At 41.6% G+C, this 25384-nt stretch overlaps 1 protein-coding gene across 4 annotated transcripts in view; it reads left to right on the top strand.

Annotated features, from left to right (window-relative positions):
- The window catches only part of ZNF423 (zinc finger protein 423), a 225529-nt gene that overhangs the window by 41716 nt on the left and 158429 nt on the right, over nucleotides 1-25384 (top strand). For 3 of the 4 annotated variants that reach the window (XR_011338470.1, XM_069868639.1, XM_069868640.1), the window contains exon 3: nucleotides 22843-23043. Coding sequence is in view for 3 of the 4 variants with exons in the window: in XM_069868639.1 (XP_069724740.1) it covers nucleotides 22843-23043 (201 nt within the window). In the remaining variant the exon portion in view is untranslated. Of the gene's footprint in view, nucleotides 1-22600; nucleotides 22672-22842; nucleotides 23044-25384 lie in introns of those variants that run through there. The other variant, XM_069868641.1, reaches the window with a different exon arrangement.

Raw genomic sequence — 25384 nt, 5'->3', positions numbered from 1 at the left:
CTTGGGGAATCAAGAAAATGTATAAGGAGGCAGAGGCTCCACTCACACCAGGGTAAATAATCTGGGTGTCCACCAGCCCCATTTAACAATGGGCATATAGCGAGTTTCCTTCCGCTTCAGGTCTTGTAAACACTTTTTCCTTAATGTAAAAAGAAGAAAAAAAGCTTTTCCTTTCCTCTCTTAATCTCATGACTTAGCTTGCTGTTAAATAGCAGGTCAGTAGTTTTTTGCTGTGTAAGAGACAGGGATATTTTCTGTCCCAGCAGAAGAGCACAGCCAAGTGCCCCTTCCCCTTGCTTTTTCCCTCTTAACAGCAAGTGCAGCCCTTGAAGCTTGTCCCTCACCCTGAAAGCATTCAGGAGGGTGGGCAGGGCCGGGCTGCTGGGGGGCCAAGCAGGTGCCCACCTCTTCTTCGCAAAAGGGTTTTCATCTCCTTCAAAGCCAAGAGGAAAATACGCTTCAATATTCGCCTGGCTGGACCCTTGCATTGCAATGCTGCATTGCTGTTGTAATACATCACGAGAGTATTATCTTGAGGAGCAACAAGGGACATTTTAAAGAAGTAAAAAGTCTTACTAAATATATAGAGAATTTAAGGCATTTTAAAGACCTATGAAAGCATTTTACATGGGGTTTGCTGGGGAGTTTCTCATTAGCCTGGCTGTGAGGCCCTGGGGAAGCTCGGCTGAACTGTCTGGGGCAAAGAGAGCAAGTTCTGTCTTCTCCTTAGGAGCCTGCAGACCTAAAAGCCTGATTTTTTTTTTTTTTTGTTTTGTTTGCTTTTGTGGTAACTGAAGGATGTTATTTCTCTACACAGCTATGAGTTATGATGCTGATCAAGAAAGAGTTAGGGAGATGGGATTGTGGATCCATAGCATGAAAGCTGGGGACAAATGGCACTGGGTATGTCTCAGCACACCTGTGTTGGCAGAAGATGCAGGAATCTTAGCAGCGCTCAATACTGGAAGAGCCTCTCCAATGCCAATGCCTAGCCATCCATTAGCACACAACAGAACATTATTATTGTTTGATTATAATGTCCCAGAAATTATGAAAATAAATCATAGGTTGGTATTTCCTCCCGTTCCCCCTTAGCTTCAGGTTCCATGTCTGGGATCTCTACTGCAGAGCGTTGAAAAGGTTGAGCATTCGAAACCTGTTTTCTTGCAAGGACTCTGAAATTACTCATCCTGAGTGCCTTCACAAGCTCAAACATCTTCTAAAAACTGATTTCCCTAGTATATCAATACGAGAAGATTCTGATTACAGTATTAATCATAATGTAATGTATGATTAATAAGTATAATCTTATTGCATAAGGATTTCCAAAGAAATAAAGCTTTGAGCTTAGCAAGGAACTTAAGGGACACTGATAACTGTTTTTCAATACACTATGAAGTATTTGATCCCAAATATTTGGCTTTCTTATGTTGGTTTTAAAAATGGCATCCTTGTCTCTGCATGGACCTCCAGCATGCAACCCAGTCAGTATAGTCTGAGGTTCTCAAAAATTTAAATATCTGTTTTGGAAGCAACTAAAACCCAAATAAATACAACCTAGAAATAAAGCCAAGGAGGTTAGGTGACTAGGTTAGCTAGGGAGGAGCTAAAGTGACTCCTGCATTCCTCATTTATTCTAAGTTGAACTTTCATTTTCCTTAGTAAAGTGTGGGTTTTTATGATGTAGCATAATTATTTCAGAAGAGGAAAAAAAAAACCTCCTTTCCTAATTTAATTTTTAACTTCATTTTTAAAATTCATTTATCTGTTTATTTTTAAAGAAATTACTTTTGATGCCGTTTTCTCAAACAGAAGGTGAAATGACGGAAAGTACATGATACTTGGATAATGTGGTGGTGGTGGAACATTCAAGACAGATGTCAGATTTTTGGAGCCAGGATAACATAAAAAGAAACAATACATGTAATTATAAACCCTTGCCAGATTACTCTGTCTGCAGGAGCTCACAACTCTGCATCTGCAGGCACGAGGGCTGCCTAGGAGCAAAGCTCTGTTCCCAGTGCTCCTGGGTGGGTGGGAAGGGGGATGTGGTGCTGCCAGAGGAAGCTGTTGGCTGGAGTGACAGGGAATCCCTGAGGGCCCCCAAGGTCCGACTGACATCCTGCGGCTGTAGCACCTTAAGGGAAAGGAGAAGTATAAAAAATGAGATTCCTCGCTGTGTGCGGTGCAGCGCAGCACTGACACATGCATCTGTCATGGAAACAGCCGCCCTGCAAATCCACCAAGGTGTCTCTCGTGGTGCAGCGCCATAGGTGTTCTCCTCTTGTTTGGGGAGGGAATCGCCGGCAAGAAGGAGCGATCTTCAGATGTGAACACAGCATGGGTGTTAGTATTTAAATTAGAAGCACACACCTGTGAATTACAGCATTTCCTAGAAAATACTTACTATTAAAAATGTTAATTGGGAAAATTATAGTGATAGCACAGAGGAGGAGAATTAATTTCCATGGTAAAAGAGGGGAGGAAAGAAAAGCTCATTTGAAAGTGAACTGTCGAGTGTTCCCCGTGCCCCATCACCCACCCGTTCCCAGGCTTTTGAAAGGCAGTGTCTGCTGGAAAGCCAGTCTGCTTGAGAGAAGCTGAGCAAGTGTGGTGTATTGCAGCGTGTCATTGGTGTTGCTGAGCTTCACAGTACCTAAATCCAGCCCCAACCAAAACTGCTACAAGCAACATCTGTAAAGGGGAGGATTTCTGCCGCCTGCAGGGTTGCAGCCCCTGCTTGGCCGCGCTGGCCGAGGGGCTGTGGACTCGCATGCGCTGGGAGTGCACTGGGACTGGTGATGGGCAGCAAGGTGTCAGGGAAATCTGGGAGTATCTCAGGGGTCATTGTATTAACATCATCTGAAGTCCTGTGAGCTTAGTGGATCTGTTGCCATGAGGCCGCTGGGGGATGTTCCAGTAGGGTCTTAGGGCAGGGTCGTCTTGCCCAGGGATAGAAATACATCACTGGCAAGGACAGTTGCACATGTGAGTGTAACCTTCTGGGGTTGGCAGGGCACATCCTCCTCAGGACTGTGTTCTCATCTTGCCAGCAAGGCTTTTTTCCCCTCCACAAATTTGCTTTTTATTTAAAGGTGTGCCTTCTGGGGCTTTATCTGCTAGGAGAATGGAACACTGTGTTTCATTTCCTTGTGCTACCTGAAGGAAGTTGTTGACCTTCATGGGTGGACCCTCGGGCACAGCCTTCTGACTCTTCATCCCTTGCTTGCATTCAGGTCTCCCATGGGTATGAACATCCCAGTGAAGGATGCGGCCACTGAGCTGGAGGGTGCAATGCATAGCATAGCACCTTCTCATCATCTTTGGCTTCCTGTGGTTCTTTCCTGTGATTCTTTCCAGTGATGCTACCTTGTTGCTGCCCAAGTAAAGGGCTGTGATTAGATGAACATATTCTGTGTTTTTAGATGAAAATAATACCTGTTGTTTACGACAGCCTTCAGGGTCATAACTAGCAGTAATGGGCTAAAGTAAAGCACAGGAGATGCTAGACTGAATATCAGGAAGCATTTCCCAGTGTGGGATCTAATAGACTCTGGTATTATCTCCTATCACTTCAGTCATTTTCAAACTGGACTGGACGAAGTGTTTGAAAATACAGTGTAGGAATGGTCTTACATTAGCAGAGGGATGGATAAGATCACCTGGTAAGTCCTTTGCATCTCTAGTTTATCTAATTCTGCTGTGCTCTGCTAATCCACAGATTTGAGGACAGAAGCAGACTGAACGGTCAGGCAAATTGTGCTTTTTGGAGCTTATTTTGGTAAATATTTGTATATAGGATCTGAAAGCACTTTAGAAATGCTAATTGAGCCTCCCAACCCAGTAGAAAATTCTTCCTTGTGCCACATATCTGTACTGCTTTGTCTCTGTATCGTGCAGCGTGCAGCAGCTCAGCCTTCCTGAGAGCTCCAGGTTCGGTCTGATGGGCATTTGCCAGCCCATCTTGCTTTGAGTTGTTCCTGCAGGACAGTGGCTTTGACTTTCAAAGTATGTTTTGCCTGGGTCATAGGAGTGACGGAAGCTGGAACCATGTAGCCGTAGGTAATGCTTGCAATGGGTTTTACCTTTGTGAAATCAGACAGCTGAATACTTGAAGAAAAGTCTCCTGGTGAATAATTTCTTTGGTTTTCACAGCAACTTCTGTTCTCCTTAGACTAGTTTACACATTGCAGTTGTAACTGGTAGCTCAAAACTCCCAGCCTGAATAAATGTAAAACAGGAATAACAATTTGTTATGTTGGCCTGTTGCTTAAACAAGAAAAATCAGTAAAAAATAATGCCACAGGGGTGGATCCCTGGTAATCATTCTTCTTGAGGAAAAATCCAAATTGTACGAGTCTTGAGAATGGGGTTTTATAAACAAGGTTGTAAAAGAAGGAAAACAAATGGAATAAACAAGCTCCGCTGCTTTGTTTCCTGGGCTGAGTAAGGACATTGATATGAAACTCTGCAGTGAAGAACCACGTGAAATTTATGATGCTTTGCCCAAATAATCTGTGCTTATTCAGTACGGGAAACTAGAATCATTTGGGTTGGAAGGGACCTCTAGTGGGTCTTACTCAACACTGACCTGATTTTTAAAAAATTCTGTAACTGTTACTGCCATATTTTTGGTTAAATTGTCTTGAACTGTTAAGCTTATGGTAGATGAAGATTATAGGTACGGTTACAGTAGTATAAGAATCTGTAAAAAAATAGAAATTAATGCCAAATACTCATAAAAATGATTTTTTTAAAGGTTGATACAGCCTAAATTTTCCCGTAAAAGAAGATAAATTTCTATTTCTGTCCTTTAGTGTCTAAAGTATCCTCTTTCTGGTCTCACTACAAGGAATCATGGTGTCATTGTCAAAATAAACCGAGCTCATCTCATAATGTTGTATTTGTTGTGTATAAATTCAAATGAGAAAACTGTTAAATGGGACCACTTATAATGAGATTTGAGATACCCTATGGCTCTCACTTGGAGACAAGTGACCTTTGTCTTTCTTGGGGCTGAGTAACAGCATGATGAAGATTTAATAGATGTGTGCAGAGACCTGGCAATAGATTGGGGTGTGCATGGAAGAGGTGCTCAATGTGCCTTGTTCTACGTGCTTTTGAATTCATCACGGCTAGGACTGAAGAACCTGCCTGTTTGTGTGTTTTCCTCGCCATGCCTCCTTTCTCCCTTGGATGGCTTTGGTGTTTGCTAGTAGAAATTTTTCGACAGTCACAAAACACAAAGGAGAAAGGAAAAAAACCTGCATGCTTTGCTTGGAAACACTGTCTGTGTTGCATAAAGCTCTGACAAGATCAAGCCTCTAATTAAATTATCTGGCACGTGGACAATTCTGTTCTGAGTTCTGCTGAGCTAATGTGTAGCCATTAGCTAGTACAGCCACCAAATCAGAAGTACCAAAGAGACAATTTACATAGGACCACAGCGTGTTTTAAAAAATTCTGGTGAGTTGTGAAGCCTGTAATGTTAATTGCCAGTTAGCACATTGTAATTGCTGTAATTATTTGCAAGTAAAATGATGTAAGGGACTTAACATTGTACTTTTCTTAACATTTTACATGTTGGTGATCCACTAAATCTCCCACTTAGAATTTTGCTGGTTGTTTCAAGAGCTTGACAGCCACTTGCTGAAGTCTGTTCTCATCTGTAAGTGGGGGCTCTCTAAAATCTTTATTTAAAAAAATTGCAATAAAATAATAGATGGGAATGTCTGCTGCTGACCAGCAAGAGCGTAGCGAGCCCTGCAGCCGGCCACACTGGAGCCCAGCTGGGAGAGAGCCCTCAGCACAAATTGCCAGCCTATTGCCTCCCACTGCCATGCCACAGAAGTGGGCCAAAAGCTCCTCCGTATGGGATTAAAGGGATGTGTAATAGATTAAAGATCAAAAATGTTAATTAAGAAATGGTCTTTTCTAATAAGATGCCTTCAAGGGCACGGTACCCAAAATGAGGCAATATCTCATTTTGACAACAGTGCTGGGGTTGTAATGAAGCACAGGGATACGGGGAGAAGGAAGGGACACCTGCTGTTCAAAGCATCCCCTTCACAACTGGTAAATCGATGAGCTATAAAAATATAAACATATAAGTCAGAATGACATTACTTCTATTGCTACTGAACAATGTGGTGGATTTAGACGTATGCATTTTAGCTTGATGTTCCCTCAAGGATAAGTTTGTGACTGATAAAGGAGGAATTCTTCACCTTAGTGATATTTAAGCGGTAGCGTGGTAATTTGGCTGAAAATAACCACTCTTGGTGGAAGCTTTCTGCACTTAGAATTGATTCTGTGCATTATTTTCCTGACATAATTTTCTAGATATGGGAAGTTCAGCACCTTTGTTGCTGGATTGAAACTTGTAGGCACTTTGTTTGGGAAATGGCTTATTTTTCTTCAGAAAAGGGAAGAGCTCTCATATTCCAGGCTCCTGCAGCAGGGATAAGTTTATGTTTTACAAGTAAACTGATATGCAATGTTACTTTTGTGTTTCAAACTCTAAAGATGCTTTTGAGAGCTGTGAAATTTTATTGCGTCATTATAACTAAAGCAAACATGCTCTTTCTTAAACTTGAGCATTCTAGTTAGTGACTCCACTGTTGCATTTTCTTAGTAAACTCATTGAAACTCCAAAAGGAAAACTCAGATGTTTTACCGCCCTTCTCCTTGCAGTGGGATGATGGGATTTCACATCCCACTTCATCCCTCACTTTCCCCTTAACACTGAAAGCTGCAGTATTTCTGAAGCTAGTTATTTGTTAGCATAGAATGGAGGGATCCTGTAGGCAAATTTCTTCCCTCTTGGTTGGAAACTTTCACTTGGATAAAGAACCACTGACACGGTGAGGCTCTCCGCGTTGCGTGTGTATATATTTTAACGCTCTGGCTGTTGTTTGAAGCAAAGCTAGGGAGAATTTTCAGTTTGAGTGAAATACAGTGGGAAGATGCTCGGCAGTCGTGTGTCTCTGTGAGAGAGTGGCGAGCTGGGGCCAGCTCGAAGCAGCCTGGCAGAAAAATGTCCTCCGACAATGGTCTGAAAGTTAGGTACGTTGCTCTAGCTGTGTATATTTAATCTTCACTTGTGTGAATTTTTAGCAGAAAAGAGCATTTGGAGGAGGTGAGTGAGAGACAACAGCTCTGCCCTGCCAGCTCACATGCAGCCCCTTAACAAAGTGGGGAAGTGAAGCGCGGCATCTGCGTCCTTGGGAGGAGGACCAATGGTTTCCTGTGGTCTTGTTTAATTGAGAGGGATTTTGGAGCCCTCAGAGCTTGGCACAGTGTAGGCTTGGGCTTATTGTATTATTTAGCTTGGATGGGGTCTATAGGTGACTTAAATTTAAGTGACACTAAATTCTTGTGTCCTAGTTTTGTCAGATAAATGAACGCAAGTGGAGATAGTGATTGTTTCCATCCACAGAAAGAAAATCAAAGAACTATTTTGTATCCAAAGACTTAAATCAGATCTTTTTGCAGTTCCTAAATGTATCATTTTGAAGGACTGATTAGTTCCATCTTTACTTGATTTCACTTATGTTTTTTGTTAAAAGAAACGCGTAATTCGGACTTGAGTTAGCCTTGCCCCAAGAAAAGCTATGTCAGGCTGCTCTTCCTGACACACTGAGGAGATACAACTGTAGCAACAGAAAGATCCTTGCCTTTTTCCTTGTTGTAAAGTTCCTTTAAAAGTTTCAAAGCTATTTTATACTGAGCAGTTTTGAAGATGGTGTTGTGAATTGAAGTTTTGTTTCTTGTAATTTTGACAATAGTCAAAAAAGATGTACGTGGTCTGTCCTTTCAGCAGCTATAGGGAGTACTTCAATTTTGCGTTGTTGATTTATTAGAGTATGCCATGTTTGCAGAAAAATGGTCGGTTTGTAGTTCTGTCATTAATTTGTACAGAATGTGTGTCCCCTATAGAAACTGAGAAAACTTGAACTTAAATTTTGATAGTAATACAGATCAGGCTCTTTGTGTTTAACACACAAGTCTGGACGGTCATTTATCCTGTTAAATGAATGAGAAATGTTCTATGTGAAAAAACATTTGGCTTCTCTTCCTTGATCGTATTAAACCAAATACATTCATTGCCAGATTTCCGCAGTAACATTCAGGAGGCCTATACAAAATCAGCAGGCTTCGCAGGTATAACTGAGAGCAGCATTTGGTCTATAATCTTATGAAAAAAAGGTTACACAGTAAAAATGGACTGTTTCTGATCAAGGTGAATTTCAGGCTGAAGGCTTGTACAAGTTAGCCAATAGCCTGATTGATAAAACATTTTCTGGACAGGATGTTGCATAAATCCATGCTTTTTCTTCATTTCTTTTTTTCTTTATTGTTTGTGCAGACAGCTGCTGGTGTTGAAGACACGAGGAATATCACCTCTGCAAATGCTCTTTGCCTCTCTGGGCTTGTGTTGTGGCAAGCTGGCAGAGACGCTTCTGTTAACAGAATTAAATTATGTTCTGTTTCTTACCCTTACTTCCAAAAAGTTATTCTCTGTGTTTATGGTGTGTTGTGTGTGAAATTGTAATAAGATTTGGTGTTGTTCTTCCTCCAAAATGGTTTATAAAAACTACTGAATTGAATTACTGAGGTTGTAAGCCTGTTGTATTTTAAATGTCTTTCTGAGTTGCAAAGAAACCCACAGATACACCACAGGCACTGGAAACGTGGCAGAGCCATCGGTGAACTATTAAATGAGAAATCACGTCATAAGAGTTAAGTGTTTCTTAGCTTGATACTGTAAAGAAATATTTTAAAACCTTATCTACTTAATGAATATTGTGGCCAGACTGCGTAATTGGCTGAGGATGTAGGAAGTTGGAAGCATTTTGAAAATAGATTCCTGGCTATGGGACTGTAGTTTGGGTGGAAGGGTCCAAAGCAAACCCCAAACCCGCTTCTGCATCAGCCATGGGGCTGGTAGGCAAGAGCTGCGGCGTTTGGCTGTTGAAAAAGCTGTTTTGTAGAACGAAGTTCTGAAATATGTGTCTTCCTACTTGTCAGCAACTAAAATGCAACTTCAGTGATTTAAGGAAAAAAATAGGGACCAGGCCCCTACAAAGAAACGTGCCTTTTGAAAATGGATAATTTTGTTATATTATTGCTTTTTACCTAGTGCAAAGTACACAGGGAATGGGGCTGCTAAAGAGCATATCAACTAAATTAGGGTTAATTAGAAGCTCTCCCAAATAGCTGGTGCTTCATCAGCAACAGAGCAGCATGTAAATAAATCTAATTTCTCTCCAGCTAAACTCTTCACAAGCTTAATTACAGCAGCAACAATATCCTCCCCATACCCCCCCTTTTTCATTAGTGGGAGCAGGTCATTACGAGCTGTATCTGGTGAGGGTTATCATGAGCAGTCTAGAGGTGCACCTTTTACAGGTGTCCTTTGAGGCCAAGGAAGAAGTGGAGGAACTTTCAGCATACCTGGAAGAGGCCAATTAAATTAGTTCATAAGAAACTTGAGAAGCACAAAGCAACCGATGGAAAGGCAAAAAACACCACTATATTCTGGAGAGACTTTCATTAATTACATGAAATATTTGCAGTATTTAGATTATCTGCCATCTTAATTTCTTCCCCTTTATTATTCATTTGCCAGCAAAAATCCGTACTTAGGGTTTTATCTGTCTTTTTTTTCTTTTCTTTTTTTTTTCTTTTCTTTTTTTTTCTTTTCTTTTTTTTTCTTTTCTTTTTTTTTTTCTTAATCATGCATCATCCTCACAGTAGCTCTGAGGGCTCTGCTGGTTCTCTGATGCCAGGTACCACACTGCTGTCTCCTGCTCCGACACCCGAGACCTGCTGAATGAGAGGAGCAGCTGAGGGAGACAAGACTTTAAACTCATTTTAGCTTTAACTCTTTTAAATGTCTTTTCACACTTCCTTTGCCACATAGGGCTAGAAGAAAGAACGCAGGAAGACATTGGGAGAAAAAGTGTTAGCACTGCTAAAAGGATCGCCACGCTGGAGGGCTGGTGCAGTTCACTTCTTATTCCAGGAGTAAATAGCTGAAAACCTCTAACCAAAGTACAAATCTGGATGGAGGTTTGAGTTGGGTGTGGAAGTTCTCTGCTGAGGGCTTGTTCAGAGAGATTAACTTATTTCATTTGGTGCTTGATTCACCGTCTGTGGATTTTTTATTTTTTATTTCTAATTCTGTTGAAGCCAATGCATTCCTTATTACGTGGTGTCACGTTTCGACTGATCCCAAATTAATAAATGAGCAGCAGCAGAATAGCATGCAGCACAATTCTAACAGCATGAGCTGCGCAGAAGTTTATTTCACTTAGCTCCAATTTAAATACTCTGCTTTGCTCGATTTAATTATGTGAAATTACTGAATTAATGGCTTTGTCAAGTGAAATGCGTAGGATTTCAGAGTTTGGTATTAAGAAAAGAAATTTGAGGTACATTAATTTTTGCATGCGGGCTCATTTTAAACACAAACTGAAAGTTAACTGAGCCCACAGCCAAAAACCACATCATGTTTTAAACCCAGGGTAGAGAGATCGAGCAGAAACAGGCAGGAAAATTTCTACATTGTTCTGCTAATTTGGTTTCCTTGTCAGCCTGTATTAATCTCCTCGGTGTGTCTGCTGGGTAGAAGAGGAGTGTGTTTGAGGAGCCGGGGCTGGCCGTGGCCATGCGGAAGGTGATGCTTTTTGCAGCTTCAGATGCTTCTCTAATAACTTGGCCACCTGTTAAATACCCTTCCCGTTCTGCGTAATAAGACTTTCTTCTCTCTTTTCTAGTTGAGAATCAGTTGTCTTTTTTTTCACGTTCATTAACTGAATTCTTGTGCTGTGGTCTGAATACCTGCACCAAGACAACGTGCCCAGCCCGGTGCTGTTCGTGCGGAGATGTACACACATAATGAGACCTGGGGGTAACATTTCTGAAAGGTTGTAAGCCGTATTCTTCTGAAGCCACTTAGGCATGTAGGTGCCTAAGTCTCCTTAATTTACTGTTTTGTGGGATTTTGCTACAGTCCATTGACACTCCCTGTGTATTTGGCTCATAAGTCACTTGGGCTGCCTGCAGATGTCCCTGTCAGCTCCAGCTAGAGCAGTGTAAGGTACTGCTTTCCCAATTTCTGCTTGCTCTGCAGGCAGTGCCCTGCTTGGAGGCTCCTGTGCAGCGGAGCTGTGAGCCTCTGCCAGCAGCAACTGGTAGCAGAGAGACATGTGCACGCACTTGGGAGAATGTGGCTTTTTTCCTCGGGCACATTTGAAGAACCATTTTCCAAAGCAAACCAGGTTTGTAGCGAGAAAGGCAGTGAGCTTTTTTCCTCCAAGATGATGTTTGGTATTTGATCAGACTGTAAAACCCACAATGAGGTTATGGTCCAGGTCCAACCCTCTATACCCTGGATATAAACAGGAGTTTTACCCAAGAAACTAACGCCATGAACTCAACCCTGCAGAAATCTCTCAGGTCTTTAATCACAGTTTTGAAGACTTCCAGGCACAGTTATCACAGAAGAGGGTCCCTTCCATACTCCTTCAGCCGCACATTTGTCATTCCTGCTGGAAAACGATCCAGGCAGGTTCTGAGCAAACCAAGACCCAAGAGAAGGTCAGTGAAATAATTATGGTTTTCTCTAATTTGCCTAAGGGTATTTTTCTTCCTGCCCTAAGACATTTTCCCCTCTGTTGTTCTATCTTTTTGTTGTTTATGGATTCCAGCCCTTGGTTCGTGACTGTTTGCTATGGCTCTTCCCCCCTTCAGACCTACTGTTTGGGGATTTTTATAGGCAAAAAATATGAACGCAAATGCTGTAAGACCCTGTAGGATTGGGTTGTGAAAGGCTTTCCTTTTCAGCATAGTTTTTAAACAAATCTATATCCTAAGCATAAGAAAAGTGCATTTTGAACAGAAATATATTCAGAGGTATAAGAGGGTATTTTGTATTGCGATCTTGCTCTGCTTTCATGTGACATCTTGTTCCATGTGTGTACGTGACAGGCTGTTACACACCAAGGACATAAATCTCTTGGTGGCCAGAACTGACCTACAGAAAGGACAGTTCAAAGTCCTGGAACTTATAGAGGAACCACAAAGGAATCTTCAGTTTTAATTAGGCAGAGAGGATTCAAACATTGAAATACATAGTTACATTTGTCACTTATGGTAAATTACATCATCAATAGTTTTTTTGTCTTTAAAAATCAACAGGTTTTTTTTTAACAATGAGTTCCAGCAGCTGCCATTCTGAGCAGAACCAGTCAATGCATTTTTGCATTTGATATGCAGCTGCAATAGCAAGCCACATGTGAATTTTATTAAGTCTTCCAAATTTTCTGTATGTTCAGGGAGCTGTAGATTTAGGTCTTACACATATCTGCCTTTATATATATAAAAAAAAATATCATTCACACTATTTCTGTAAGAGAATAAAAAAGTTTTTGTGATGCCTATGAATCAAAGCATGATTTAGATGTCCTTTATTACATGTGAGTGGGATTCCATGGAACTGCTGGCAACAGGACGCTTTCTGCAACAGAGACTTGAAAAATAATAAATTGAACGATATTAAAATATTAATATAACTAAATAAAACTGAAGTCCCATTTTTATGCTGAAAATTTACATGGGTTTCATTAGATTGCGGTGGTCCGTTTTATTTAACAGTTGCGTGTCAAAGAATGCGAGTATGTTTTTATGAAGAAGTGTACTGCACTTTGAAGTTAATACTTGCTGCATACAAATTTCCTTGTGCATATAAATGAATTCTAGATCTGTTTTGATTTGTATCTCATTATTGGTACTGAAGGTGGCAGCTACCTCCATTCAGGTGCACCTTGAGAATCTGAAAGTGGACAACAATGTCTTGTTTCCAGAGGCAGATAATCCATTGCGCAGCTATTCATATCTTGAGTAAGTGGATGAGTGTTTTCTGTGGATGATGGTGGAGGAGTTTGAATAGCTGTGTGCAAACACACTATCCGATTTGAATGCCACAGAGATCTACAAGGCAAATCACTGTTTGATATTGAAAGAAGTGTGAAGTGTTGATATTGTGAAAAGGCAGTGGTAAGTGTTGTCTGCACTTGGATGTGGAATATCCCTGGTAGCAAATGGAGCAGAAACGAGCTGTGGTAGAAAATAAGAGGACCCTTCTAGAACTGTGATGTTCTGCTCTGATACAGGCTGTGCTTTGCAGGTCAGATGCACAGAGGAGAGATGCCTTCTTCCTTTCCTCCTCCATCTGCTAACAAACCTCCAGGCTCTGCTGCTGCCGCAGCCCACGGTTGCCCACTGAAACATTCCCCCTGGGTTTAGAGCCTGTTCTTTCCAAGGAGAAGAGCCCAGTGTAACGACAAGGTGCTGCTGTCCTTGCAGCTCTGCCAGGGGTATGGGGCATCTACTCCCCAGCCCCAGTGGAGAGGTTCCCCTTGGGGGGCAAGATCAATAACCGGGCAGCATCCTGGAGTCAGGTGTTGGTTTGTAACCGAACACTTGGCATGCTCTGGACTCCTCTGCTCTCTACCTTTTGTTGCTTCCTCCAAAATTCGCTTACAGTGCTTTTTGTGGCAGGGAAGTGTTTACATCTCATATTTTATACCATTAAACAAGTTGCCAGACGCTGAAGAGCTGATAAACGCTGTGTGCTGTTAGCACTGTAACGTACAATCCCACTGCTGCTTGCATGCAAATAAATAATAATAACTTAGCTCTTTGTCTGCTTTTCAGTGTATAAATGCATCTGTCATGTAACATAGTAACATCTAAATCATTTCAGTAAAAACACTAGAAAGGCTGAAACATTACCTGCAGGTACAACGAAGAGGAATTTTTACTGTTTGGTGGTATTTTCATGATATCTGATTTTTAAAAAAAGCCCACTTCTGAAGTGATGTGATGCTTAATAACTGTTGCTGGGTTTCATCTTTTTTAGAAGTTTTAATTTCACTGAGCATTTTGCCTTCTTAAGGACTGAGAGATTAGCCCACAGGCTAAAAGTTACTATAAAATATTCATTAATTCTTTTCTTGTATCTGTTACACAGAGATCTTCTTAATGTGCCTGGTCAGTTTTGAGGCCACTATTTTTGTTACTACTCATAAATCATTAGCAAGTATTTTTAGTGTCATCAGTGAAAGGTTAATGGAAGCTCATAATTTCCAGATATACCTTTTTTATTAGTTGCTCAGAAATTTCCTTAAATAGGGATGTAAATTGTTCCACACCAAAACCCAAAGACTGTGCCCAATTCGTGATAAATTGAATTTGTCTTTCTAATAGACTCTTTGGAAGGTGTGGGGTTGCCTTCAAGGTAATGATTTAAACATAAACTGACCCTTGATGAGGGAGCTGGAGTTTCAGTTTAATGTGTTTCTGCAGTTTTCCTTTGCCTTCTGTGCCTTCAAATTCCACACAAATTATTCCTTCATAACAAGTGGCTTTTCAGAAGATGTATGCTGCTGACAGTTAATATAAAATTATTGCCCCTGAATGCGTTTTTGTAATTACTTCCCAGAGAACTGTCTTTGTTTTAGAAGACATTTCACACTTTAGTAACATAAGTGTTTGGGGAGAACATGAGTAATAATTACAAGCAGTCTTTCAGTGAAAAGAAACCTAAAAATTATAAAAAAAGCTAATGTTAAAGTTGGTGTGAGACAGTGAGGGATTTATTTAGCACGTTACGCCTGTCTGTATATTTTCCAAGTTTAATAACTCTTCAGTAACTAAACTTAAAAGAAGCAATAAAGAACAGAGAAACTGCTTTCTAATTTTTAAGCAATAATGAAACTAAAAACTGATTAGAAGTGGCATGCTACTAGAGACAGAATAAAGAAACTTAATCTGAATGGTCCTATAGGAGATTTCTACTATAATGGAAAATGAAATGGCTCACAGTTCGATCAATAAAAAAATTAGCAGCATTTAATAAAAGGTTTCTCTAGCATGTTGACTAAAGGATACTGTGGAAATCTTGAAATTGAAGAAATCCAGGGCTGTAGGTGCGTTTGTGTACGTGAACATGATAAAAAATTCAGTGACTGAGCAAAGCCAGTGGATTTCAGGTCAGATACTGGATGTAGATAGTTATACTGGTTTAGAGAACGTGGAACCATGACTGTCTGTGTAATAATTATGTTCTGCTAGTTACTATGCACATACCAGCAGTGAGCTTGGATTTGCATGAAGACAGAAAAACACACTGCAAAGTCTTGGTTTCACTGGAGAAGGTGGGAAATTACACTATATATAGACACAGATATAGACAAGGTCCCACACAAGAAAAATGAGACTTGATTCCAGAGCTATAGGGTTAGAGTAGAAAGGGAGAGACAAAAAGAGATGGATATAGAACATGTTCTTGATTTCTTCACTCAGTACGATTGGGCATCTGTTTCAGTCTAGATGTTTTCTTATCCTTGGTCAGAAAGTGTGAGTGTACAAGAGTGAACAGTGAGTTGACATCAAGTTTCTTGTGAAACTGAAGAAATCCACAATGGCAACTTTTCAGTTATTGACTGAGGCTGATGGTGAAGACATCCCAAAGGTCATGTCAGTGCTTAGAGGAACCCATTATCTGTTGGCAGAAGATGTGAAAGCAAAAATGACGGAAGATCCTCAATGGCCTTTCAGAAAGTGATCTGCAGAACTGCTTTGAATGTTGGCAGCATCGTATGCAGCTGTGTGTCAGCTCAGGAGGGAACTATTTTGCAGGTGACTGTAGTTGGTTTTCATAATCTGTTAAATAAAAACAGTTACAGGCACAGCGTTGGACCTCATATATTCGAATGGTATAGCCCTATACCACACAGGGATGACCACACATAGATATAAGTGGGCTTTATGAAAGCAAGACACCACAAAGCAACAAGCTGCATGCATCGTCTGTTCTGCACGTGATGTCTGTGACTGTGCTACAGCAAAGGAAGGTGCATTGAGGTGCCAGTCCTCTGCTGCAGGTTCCTGCTAGCTCTTTCCATGCCTTTAAATTCAAGGTAGACACTTAAGGTTTTCTTTAACATTGTAGCTGCTAATTTGAGAAAATTGCAGAACATTGTTTGAACATTTTCCCTGTGAGATGTTAGTGCTAGGAAGTTAGTAGAAGGATGCTGGAGGGGTTCGGGGCTGTCATGAACAGTTCTGTAAGCAGGGCAATGGTGGCAGAAGCAGGCAGCAGCAGCAGTTAGCTAGTTATTACTGGGTGTCTAGCTTGGAACCCCATTCTCTTAAAGCACATGTACAAGCTGATGTGGAAGGAGGTGCAGTGCCCTACTAAAATAGTTTTTCTTTGCTAAGCTAAGGAATAATGCTGAGAACTTAGAAATTAATATGACTTAATATATGCTGACTTGTAATATGGCTCTGTTGTGAAATGTTATGTCTGCTTCCCAACATCTCTGATTTTTGTATATCTTATTGTTAACACATTTTGCAGAAAACTCTATTATTAGAATAATCTGTAGTTTTATCCTGTGGGTTATTATCCAGAGAGATACCTAGCACTGAGCACTCTCCCTCTTGCCTTGCCTTTCCAAAAGAAGCTCTCGTAGCCACCATTGGCGCTTGACGGTGAAATCTGCTGTCAGAGTCAGACAAATGACAGCTTGGAGAGGCTGCAGCGGCCATAGCCCTAGGAGGGCATGAGGAGGTAACAATATACAATTTTCATGGTTCAGGGGTAGCCTTATCCTACTGTTCTTCATTACAGTACTGCAGTGAGATCAATTTTATTAAGTTGTAAGTCTTAGGAGGCCAACACCATTAACTGCATGCTGGATCAAATAATTTTTTTTGTATTGTGATTGTTTTTTCCTCTTATTGAGGGAAGGCAAAATCTGATGCACGGATCTCTTCAGCCTTTAAGGAGCTGTTATGCAGCAGTTGAACATCGACAGGATTGTGTAGCAGCCTGCTCTTCATTCACTCTGCATTGTCATATAGTCATCCTATACCATTTGACATTGTGTGAATATACTGTGGTGTATCATGCATTATCTGTTCTGTATCTGTTTATCAGCTAGGCACCTTTTTTAACCCCATGTGTTTTGACACTGTGTGAAAGACCTTTGTGACAGAGCACCAAACCTGCAACGTGCTCTTGATGCACATAGCAAGGATTAGGTGTGTGGAATGAGATGTCTTTGGTACCTGTGCCTGGTCCTAGGTTGCTCTTTCTGACCTGATTTGCTTGGCTAGAGCAAGTTTTTGGCTGCTTTGCGTGGGTATGGTTGCAGTGGTTACAGTGGCTCAAGTTAGGGCCCTGCACCATTGCAAGGTAGCACACACACAAATCTGTGTTCAAGATGCAGGTGTTTAAAAAAAAAAGACCTTTTTTTGAAATGTTGAAGAATCTCAGAGTAAATGGCAAAGCCAATACTATGAGAAGATTTCAGCTGAAGTTTGTTTGCATTTTAATTATTGAAACACTAGCGGTTTTTTTCCCCTGTTCATTCTTCTTTGACCACAAATGACAGAGATTTGTACTCTCTTGCTGTATGACAGTGGTAGAGAAAATTCTAAGATGTAACTAACCACATAGAAGTACAGACCTCCCCCACAATTTGGCATTTGACACCGAGCAAAACGTTTTATAATGAACGTTTAGATTAGGCTTTTCCTTGAAGTAATTTGTTTCTTTTGTTCTCACATCCTAATTATAGAAGAAATTTCCTTTCCTTTTGTTTTGGCTGGGAGCTGAGCGCTGGCCCCGCAGCTGCGGGCAGGAAGGCTGCAGCCCCGGGTGGGCACAAGCCCTGGGCAGGCACCTCACGGCTCTGCTGAGTCCCAGGAGATGTGTCGATTGTCTCACTTGTCCTGCGTTTCTGGAATATTTCTAGGAATTATGATAGCATCTTTAATTGTTTTTACTATGGACTAAGGCAGAGGATTGAAGAGATGCCTCTTTATCCTTCTTCATTTTATCTTTTGCCTTCTGGCTCTCAGACCTTGGCAGTGTGTGTATGTGTGTGTAAATGCCTAGGTGAGGGTTTGTACAGCATAACTTTGGGCACTAGACTGTGGCTGTAGCTCTGTGTGGCAAAGTCACTATCATAGGAAGTGCTGTCTAGCACTGTCAACCTGCTGTAAAGAAACAGCTCTTGCTGGGAGCCCTGTAACTGGAGATATTTAAAGCGAGACGTGACCCTGCACTAAATAGTAAGTTCCAAAGAGCAATCCTAGATTTAAAACAAATCCCAGCTTTGAAAAGTCCTCAGGCTTAAAAAAAAAGTTAAAGAAAAGCCCCAGAAAATTTATTGGCACAAAGACAGAAAGATTTGCTTGCCCTGTATTGTGCTGATAAGATAAAAAGTTTAAACTGTCTGTGTTTGATTCCACAGCTGAAAAAACAGGCTGCAAGGTTTGTTCCTTTTTTAATTCGTCTGGCCTGTGTGTTGCACTGTGTTATCCATGTCTCAGAGGAAATTGTAGGTAGGCATCAGCATCACTTCCAATGTGGCTCTGACCTTCTTGTGTTTTCAGTCCTGCATCGCTAACCGAAATCCCCGAAGCATTCTGCTGCTGCCATCGTGGCTGGGCTGGCACTGCGGTCCAGGGCAGAGACTCTGCTCTGCTTGCTCCGAGCGCAGAGCCAGCCTGGCAGCAGCGCAGTGAATCCTGGTCTGAGCGAAGCAAGTGGAAATTTGCTCGTAACGTCAGTGAGGCCTGGGTTGAGCGTGGTACGTGTAATCTGTTTTCAAATACTTGGCTTTAGGAGTGTCTCGTTCCTATAACAGAGCTGTTTTGAACGCAGCTCAGACAGCATTTCTACTGACTGCAACTTTCAAGACGAACCTTTGGGAATTCGCTTTTCCGGCTTTGCCAAGTTTGCCACATTCCTTGGACCACCAGGTCAGGCAGGAACACTCCCAGTTCTTCATATGTCACCTTTGAAATAGTAACTTTCTAGAGCACAAGCTGGCTTTTTCAGAAAAAAACGCTAGTCATTAACAACATTAACTTTAGTGGCAATTAGAATAACATATTCTTGACTGTTGTCCAGATTGTTTAGGTCATAGGGTAAAATATTCTCTTTGTGTAAAGCCCTACGTGCCTTCCACTTTTTACGGGGGGGAAAGAAAGGGGAGAGGAAAAAGAAAACCAAAATCCTCCCAAACCTTGTTTTTCCTGACATTTTGGGTAGAGTAAGGTGTACTTTCAAGGCCAATCTCTCAAACTGCATCCTCTCTTACTCATGCAAGAAAATTGTTAAAGGCATCGTTACTGATGGCAGGTTTGTTTAAAAATTTCTAATAACATTTTTGTGAAATGCAGAGGCTTTTTTCCCCTCCCTTTAGAATTAATTAGTGATCATTTATCCTAAGATGCAGTGCCAGCAGCTCCCGTTTGCTGATGTTTGGCCGAACTCTTGTGCTGTGCACAAATGTCCTGGTGCCGGCTGGGAGCTGAGCGCCCGTGGTGCTGTGCTGCCTTCGCAGAGCCCTTCCCTCTACTAATTCCTTGGAGGTCATCTAGGTAGAAACTACTTGCTATTGAATTAAGTTCACTAATCTCCAAGGCCATCCTAAAAACTAGCTGTGTTAGTTAATACGCATCTCTGTGCTTGATTCTCCAAGGTTGCTACTCATCTTTGGTGACTTCAGAAGGTGCCTTTGGCTCTGATCACCAAGAAGTTCCTTTGTGTTGTACTGCCTGGACGTGTTCTCTTGGAGCCAAGCCCAGCTCCAAAATCACACCTGCTCCTGCTCCCCGTGCCAGCAGTGCCTTAGCCTCCCGTGGTGACCCAGACCTCTTTGGCAATGTGCTCATGCCTGTGTGCACCCATCCTGTCCAGCTGCGCTGGGGTGGGACTCTCCTGCAGTGCTTGCCAGAGAGAAAATTGCAGGTTAAATTGGTGGACTACTACAGCAAAGCTCCTCAGAAATTAATTCCTGAGGAATGCTCGTGGCCTGCAGTCCTCGTCAGGGAAACTGAGCTCACCACAGGAGCAGCTGGGCTGCTTTTGAAGCTTTTCCTTGCTGTATGAACCACCCATTCCCATCACGGCCCTGGTGCTTGCTGGCTGTTTTGCTTCTTAGGTAGGGAGCAAACATTGCTCCAGGGCTGCCTGCACCCCTCACACCCTGCTGGCAGCTTGAGGTCAAAATGCGGGAGATGAAGGTCAAGAAACACCCCAGATTTTTCTCGGTCGTGTTTCATTTCTACAAGTCAAGCACCAAGCATGTGGCTGGGCAGAGGAATCTGAAGATCATGTTATTCAAAGGACAGTAACAGTGAGGTGTGGCAGACATAAAATTCCTTCAACTTGCTGAAAACAGAAAGAAAATAGTTTTCATTTTAAAGCAATGTTGCATTTGCTAAATAATTTGTTAAAGATTCACTGTTGAGTTATTTGCCATGCAACTCTGTCAAGCAATGACACTTTTGAAAAGTTGCCTAGAGGATCAGATTTCCCATTCAACAGGGAATTAAAAAATGTTTCTGGAATTTTGCTTTGCAGTCGGGAATCTGTTTTCTTATCTCACATTGTACAATTTATTTTTCCTAAAGCAGTATGCTAAATTATTTGTTATTGTTGGACTCAGTCAAACAGCTTTGTCCCTGGTGTAGTCACGAAGTGTTGGAGTAAAACCAAGGATGAATTTGTCACAGTGTACTTACCAGATCAGTTGGCCTTTAGGTTAACTGTCAAAAGACAATAATTCTGCTAAAATTATTAGTGAAGGTCTCTTAAACTTTCCTGAAATTGCCTAAAAACTTTCTTCTTCAGATTGTGGCAAAGTCGGTTCAGACCTTCTCTTAGGTCTCTGTTGGCAGGCGGCACGGAAGCAGGTGGCAGTTCTTTAGGTTAGATTTATATGCTTGGACTATTTTTATAGGTTTCTGTCTTATAAAACTAGAGAGTTGAGGTTCTGATTTATTAAGTATCAAGTCTGCAGGAGATACTGGCTTTGAAAAGATTGAATGAGGTAAAATGTTTGTGATTGCAGTCTGCGATGAGAGGCTGTAAGAAGGTGGGACAAGTAAATATGACACAATGAAGGAGTAATTTGAATGTGTACGTTAAATTATACGTGAAGTAAAGCAACGTAGCATAGCTTCAAGCGTAACTTGTTTGGTCAAATTGCAGTATAAAGAAAACCAGAATTGCATGTTTTGTGATTGCAATACATTTATATGTAAGGAAGAGTCTATAGAGCATGAGGTTCAGTAAAGAGCATTTTATTGACTAAACATAGTACAGGAGATGACTTAACAATATCGAGAGTTTAGTGAGTGATACTTTTAATAACCAAATCCTTAAATTCATTACTGCTTTGTAAGTGGCATATCTAATTTGTTATGACGAGCATTATATCTAGCCTTTAATGGAAATTTGTTTATGTATAATTTAGCACTAAAAGAACCTGAAAATGTGCAGATCAGTTAATTGGTAAGAAGGATGCTGTGATACACCATAAGCAGGCATTAATTTATATTAATATTTCCATTGCAGTTGGAAGGGTACGTCTTATTACAGGTGCTCCATGGAAAACTGCAGAGCATTTTACGTGGCTTGATTTATGTTATCATGTACAGGGCAGAAGATGATGTAAAATGTGCTCTGGCTGGATAGTAGTAGCAGAACCCTGCTAACGTGTGTTTGAATTGCAGCACTTGTGGTAACTAGTTTTCATCTTTAATAAATTCTTGGTTTTAGCTGTTTCACGTTCTGAGCATTGGTTGTCCTTAATCTTTTTGGTGCTGATTTAATTTTAGAAACAATTCATCTCTCTATTTGCTGGCATTTCCTTAATGGCTTAAAACCCAATTGCGTCCCAAGCCAATAAGGTGGCATCTCCCTCCTGCCTGGCTTGAGCAGCTCCCAGGCTTTAGGGTTTAGCCGGCACGGACTGTGGGAGGACCTCTTCTGCTGGAAGAGCCTGTGGTTCCATATGACTTTGCGGGGTAGCTTCTCAAATGTTCCCATCTTACCAACAAGGCTCTTCAGACTCTGAGGGCTCATGGAGGCGGATGAAATGGGGCAGGTGTAGGACCTGTGGCTGTATCGCCCGTGTTGGTGGAGCGTGTCCGCAGAAGAGATGCCGACATCTCTGTTTCAGCTGGTCACCAAAGCCTGGTCAGTGTGACCAGCAGATCTAATGACTGTTCTCCTTGCTGAGAGGTCAGCAGGGACTTAAAAAAACTTTTTCACCTCTGCTGTTTCAGTCTCCTTGTACACTAATGCATGTGAAAACTTGTGGCTTTTTTGGAAAAGATGGTTGTGCTAGCCCACACTGCAGTCACAGACGAAGATAAAAAAATATCTGAGAGACCTGAAAGTCAGACGCAATGCTGTCAGCTCCCAACTAGGTTGGCACAACACAAGGCTCACCTGCCCAGCAAAGTGCCTCTCATTAGTTCAGCGGGACCTCCTGTCTCTTGGGGTGTACGTGTGCTTTGAGGGTCTTCAACTAGAGCATTTTTCTCTTGTTGTTACTAATACTGGGGCTTGGAGGTGGCAGGGAGAGGAGAGCATTGAAAATTAAAATTCAGCGCGTGCCTTTTCTTTGCAGGCTGTAAATAATCTTGCCAATTTTTAAAGCTTTGAGAATCTGGTTAAGTGATAAAACACTAACAACTTTATATGACAGAGAGTTAGAGGCTCCCGTTGTACACCCACCAGAGAAGATTAGGAGAGAGCGTTTGCAGGATTCGCACTAAGCAGCAGAGAATACAGTTGAGAATTGTTGCACTGCATGATATAAAACCCACATTAATATAATGAAAGGTGTCGGGAATAATGTGAGAGCAGCTGTAATTAAATGTATCTTAATAAGTGCAACATCCTTCTTAAAGCTCTTATTTTTCAGACCTCGCAAACTTAGAGGATGTTCTTGCTGTTGGCAGGTGGCCTGGGAGGAGAGCTGGAGAGTGAAGCGAAGGACAGCCGGGCCCTGGAAGAGAGGAACAGCGTGACAAGCCAGGAAGAGCGAAATGAGGAAGATGAAGACATGGAGGATGAGTCAATTTACACCTGCGATAACTGTCAGCAGGACTTCGATTCACTGGCAGACCTGACTGAACACAGGGCACACAACTGTCCTGGAGGTAATGTTAAACTAGCTTTGCAGTTCTGACAGGTGGTTAGCTGGGTAATTGGACATAGCAACAGCTTGAGGCCTCAAGTGAGATTAAAGAATTAATAATGTAATTTTACAGTTAATGTAATTTTATTGTGGTGCCTTGGGTAGCCTTTGTTCACTCCTTTAATAAAATTAAAATAAAAGCAACAGCTTTCCAATTGGAATCTGTCAGTAATTACGTTAGACAAAAATGTTGTGGGTTGTTTTTAATGCTAAAAGTTTCAGGCAGGATATTTTTCCCTCTCTCTTCAAATTTAGGAAGATTAAAAACGTTATGAAGTGTGCAAACCTCCTAGGTAGAAAGGCCTCTGAACCCCATAAAAGAACGTGACAATTCCTGAGATTAAAATTCATAATGCAAGTTTCATAATCCCACCCTAAAAATACACTGTTCTCCCTGGGTTATTATTACATTGCCTTTTGAATTTCGTGGAAGTGAGGACAGCATTAGCCTACGCTGATCTCGATTTCACTTTTGGTAAAGTAAGAACAAGCTCAGAGCATTGATGTGAACAATTGCAACATATCTTGCTTTTACAGAGCTGCCTTTGCGTGGCCAGTGGTAGCGGCAGGTATTCTGCAGAGCATGCTAAGCTGATTTAGGGGGGTAGTAAAAAGCTTGGCAGATTTTACCAAAGATTAAATAAAATCTTAGGTGGAGGAGTGCAGAATATATTCATATGTATTTAAATCAGAGTTTTTTATCCTTCACCTTCCTGGAATTGATTACACTGCCATCACTTTTTCCTCCACAGTCATCTGAAATATTTTTAGGCAGTTGCCTTTATGGCAGATGGATAGGTCAGGGCTGGTGGAGGGCAGGAGGATTAGTTTCTCCTCTGATGCAGCAGTAACCCATCCTCCTGGCCACTTAATTTGTCTTGTAATTAGTCCATGTTTTCTGCTCTTTTGATTTTAGGCATAAGTAAAATGATGCTCAGCCAAGAAAAAGTATAGGAAATGGAGTACAGCAAGGGAGGGAATGTCAGGTGGCAGCTTCAGCTCGGTCTGACTCCCACCCCAAAAGCATCCTCCCTTGTCTCGCTCTGGTTGGCGTAGGAGAGGACCCCCAGTTCTTGTTCCCATCTGCTTGCTGAGAGGAAGGACAGAGGGGTGTTAGGGCTTTTCCCCAGCCTTCAGTGGATAGGGATTGCAGTCCTGTGCCTGCCCCTTAGGCTCCTCATGCTGAACTCTCATTGAAACCCTACATGGGTTGCAAACTTGAAAATACATAAAATTGAGAAGCCAGATCATTTCTTGGTCATGACAACCATGACATTGGTCTGAGACTTCTGCAAATGACATTTGTACTGTACTGCAGTGTAGCAAGCAAGCAAATGTCGTTGAATAGAAGAATTCTTGTCTTCCAAACCAGAAGGTGAGATGCGCAGCCCATGTGGACATTGGTCCTTTACGAAGGAGCAGTCACAGGGACAAGTTGTTCCTGACACCATCTCACATGGGGAGCAGAACAGGGCACATCTCCAGGGCTGTGTGTTGGCGGCTACTGCTCCAGCACTGCCCCACTGCCCTGTCTCCTAAGTTGTGCTGGTACAGCCCCTCATGGGGTTGCAGGGGAGACCCACAAAAAGAAAGGCTATTTTTAGCCCAAGTGTTTGCTTGGGTCCAGTTCACTGTGTGGTGCCCTAAACAACTGTAATGGCACAATGTGGGGAACAGAGTGGGATGGAGGGGAGCAGGGACTGCTGGTGGAGTCTCCAGAGGAGGAACGTGATGTATGACTGGTGACCAACAGCGTTAAGAAAAGGAGCAATTTTTTCCTGTGGAAAAACATTAAAACATAGCAACCTAGAGATTCTATTCATATTGATATAGTCAGTGTTTTCACACCTCAGTTTTTAGTTATCCTCAACGTAATATTCTGTTAGTGAGACTAAGAAAAATAAATTACATTTTGGGGGACTTACCAAAATAATTTCATAGTATTCCCGTGGCTAAGTTTTGATTGCAGGTAGTATAATTTCATCATCTTTTACTGCCTTCACATGTGCTGATGATTTACAAAGACATTTTATCATAAAAAGGCACCATAACTATCTGCATATACATGAAATAGGTGTTAATTATCTCCATGTGAGGATATCCTTGTTCCATAACAAGAGTGTCTGTTTTCCATTTAGTTTAACCCGGTGTCCTGAAGTGATTTAAAGTAAATAGGAAGATTGCACTCATATATTCTGGAATGAGAATGTTTCCATGAAGACGATCTGAAATATTACTTGATGTTTACATACCCTACCTTGAGGAAAAAAAAAAACCCAAACCCAACCCTTTCAGATCCACCA

This window comes from Phaenicophaeus curvirostris, chromosome 14 (assembly GCF_032191515.1).
Source record: "Phaenicophaeus curvirostris isolate KB17595 chromosome 14, BPBGC_Pcur_1.0, whole genome shotgun sequence".
NCBI lineage: Eukaryota > Metazoa > Chordata > Aves > Cuculiformes > Cuculidae > Phaenicophaeus > Phaenicophaeus curvirostris.
Note: the sequence above shows the minus strand (reverse complement) of the source record. Positions and strands in the feature narration are given on the sequence as shown.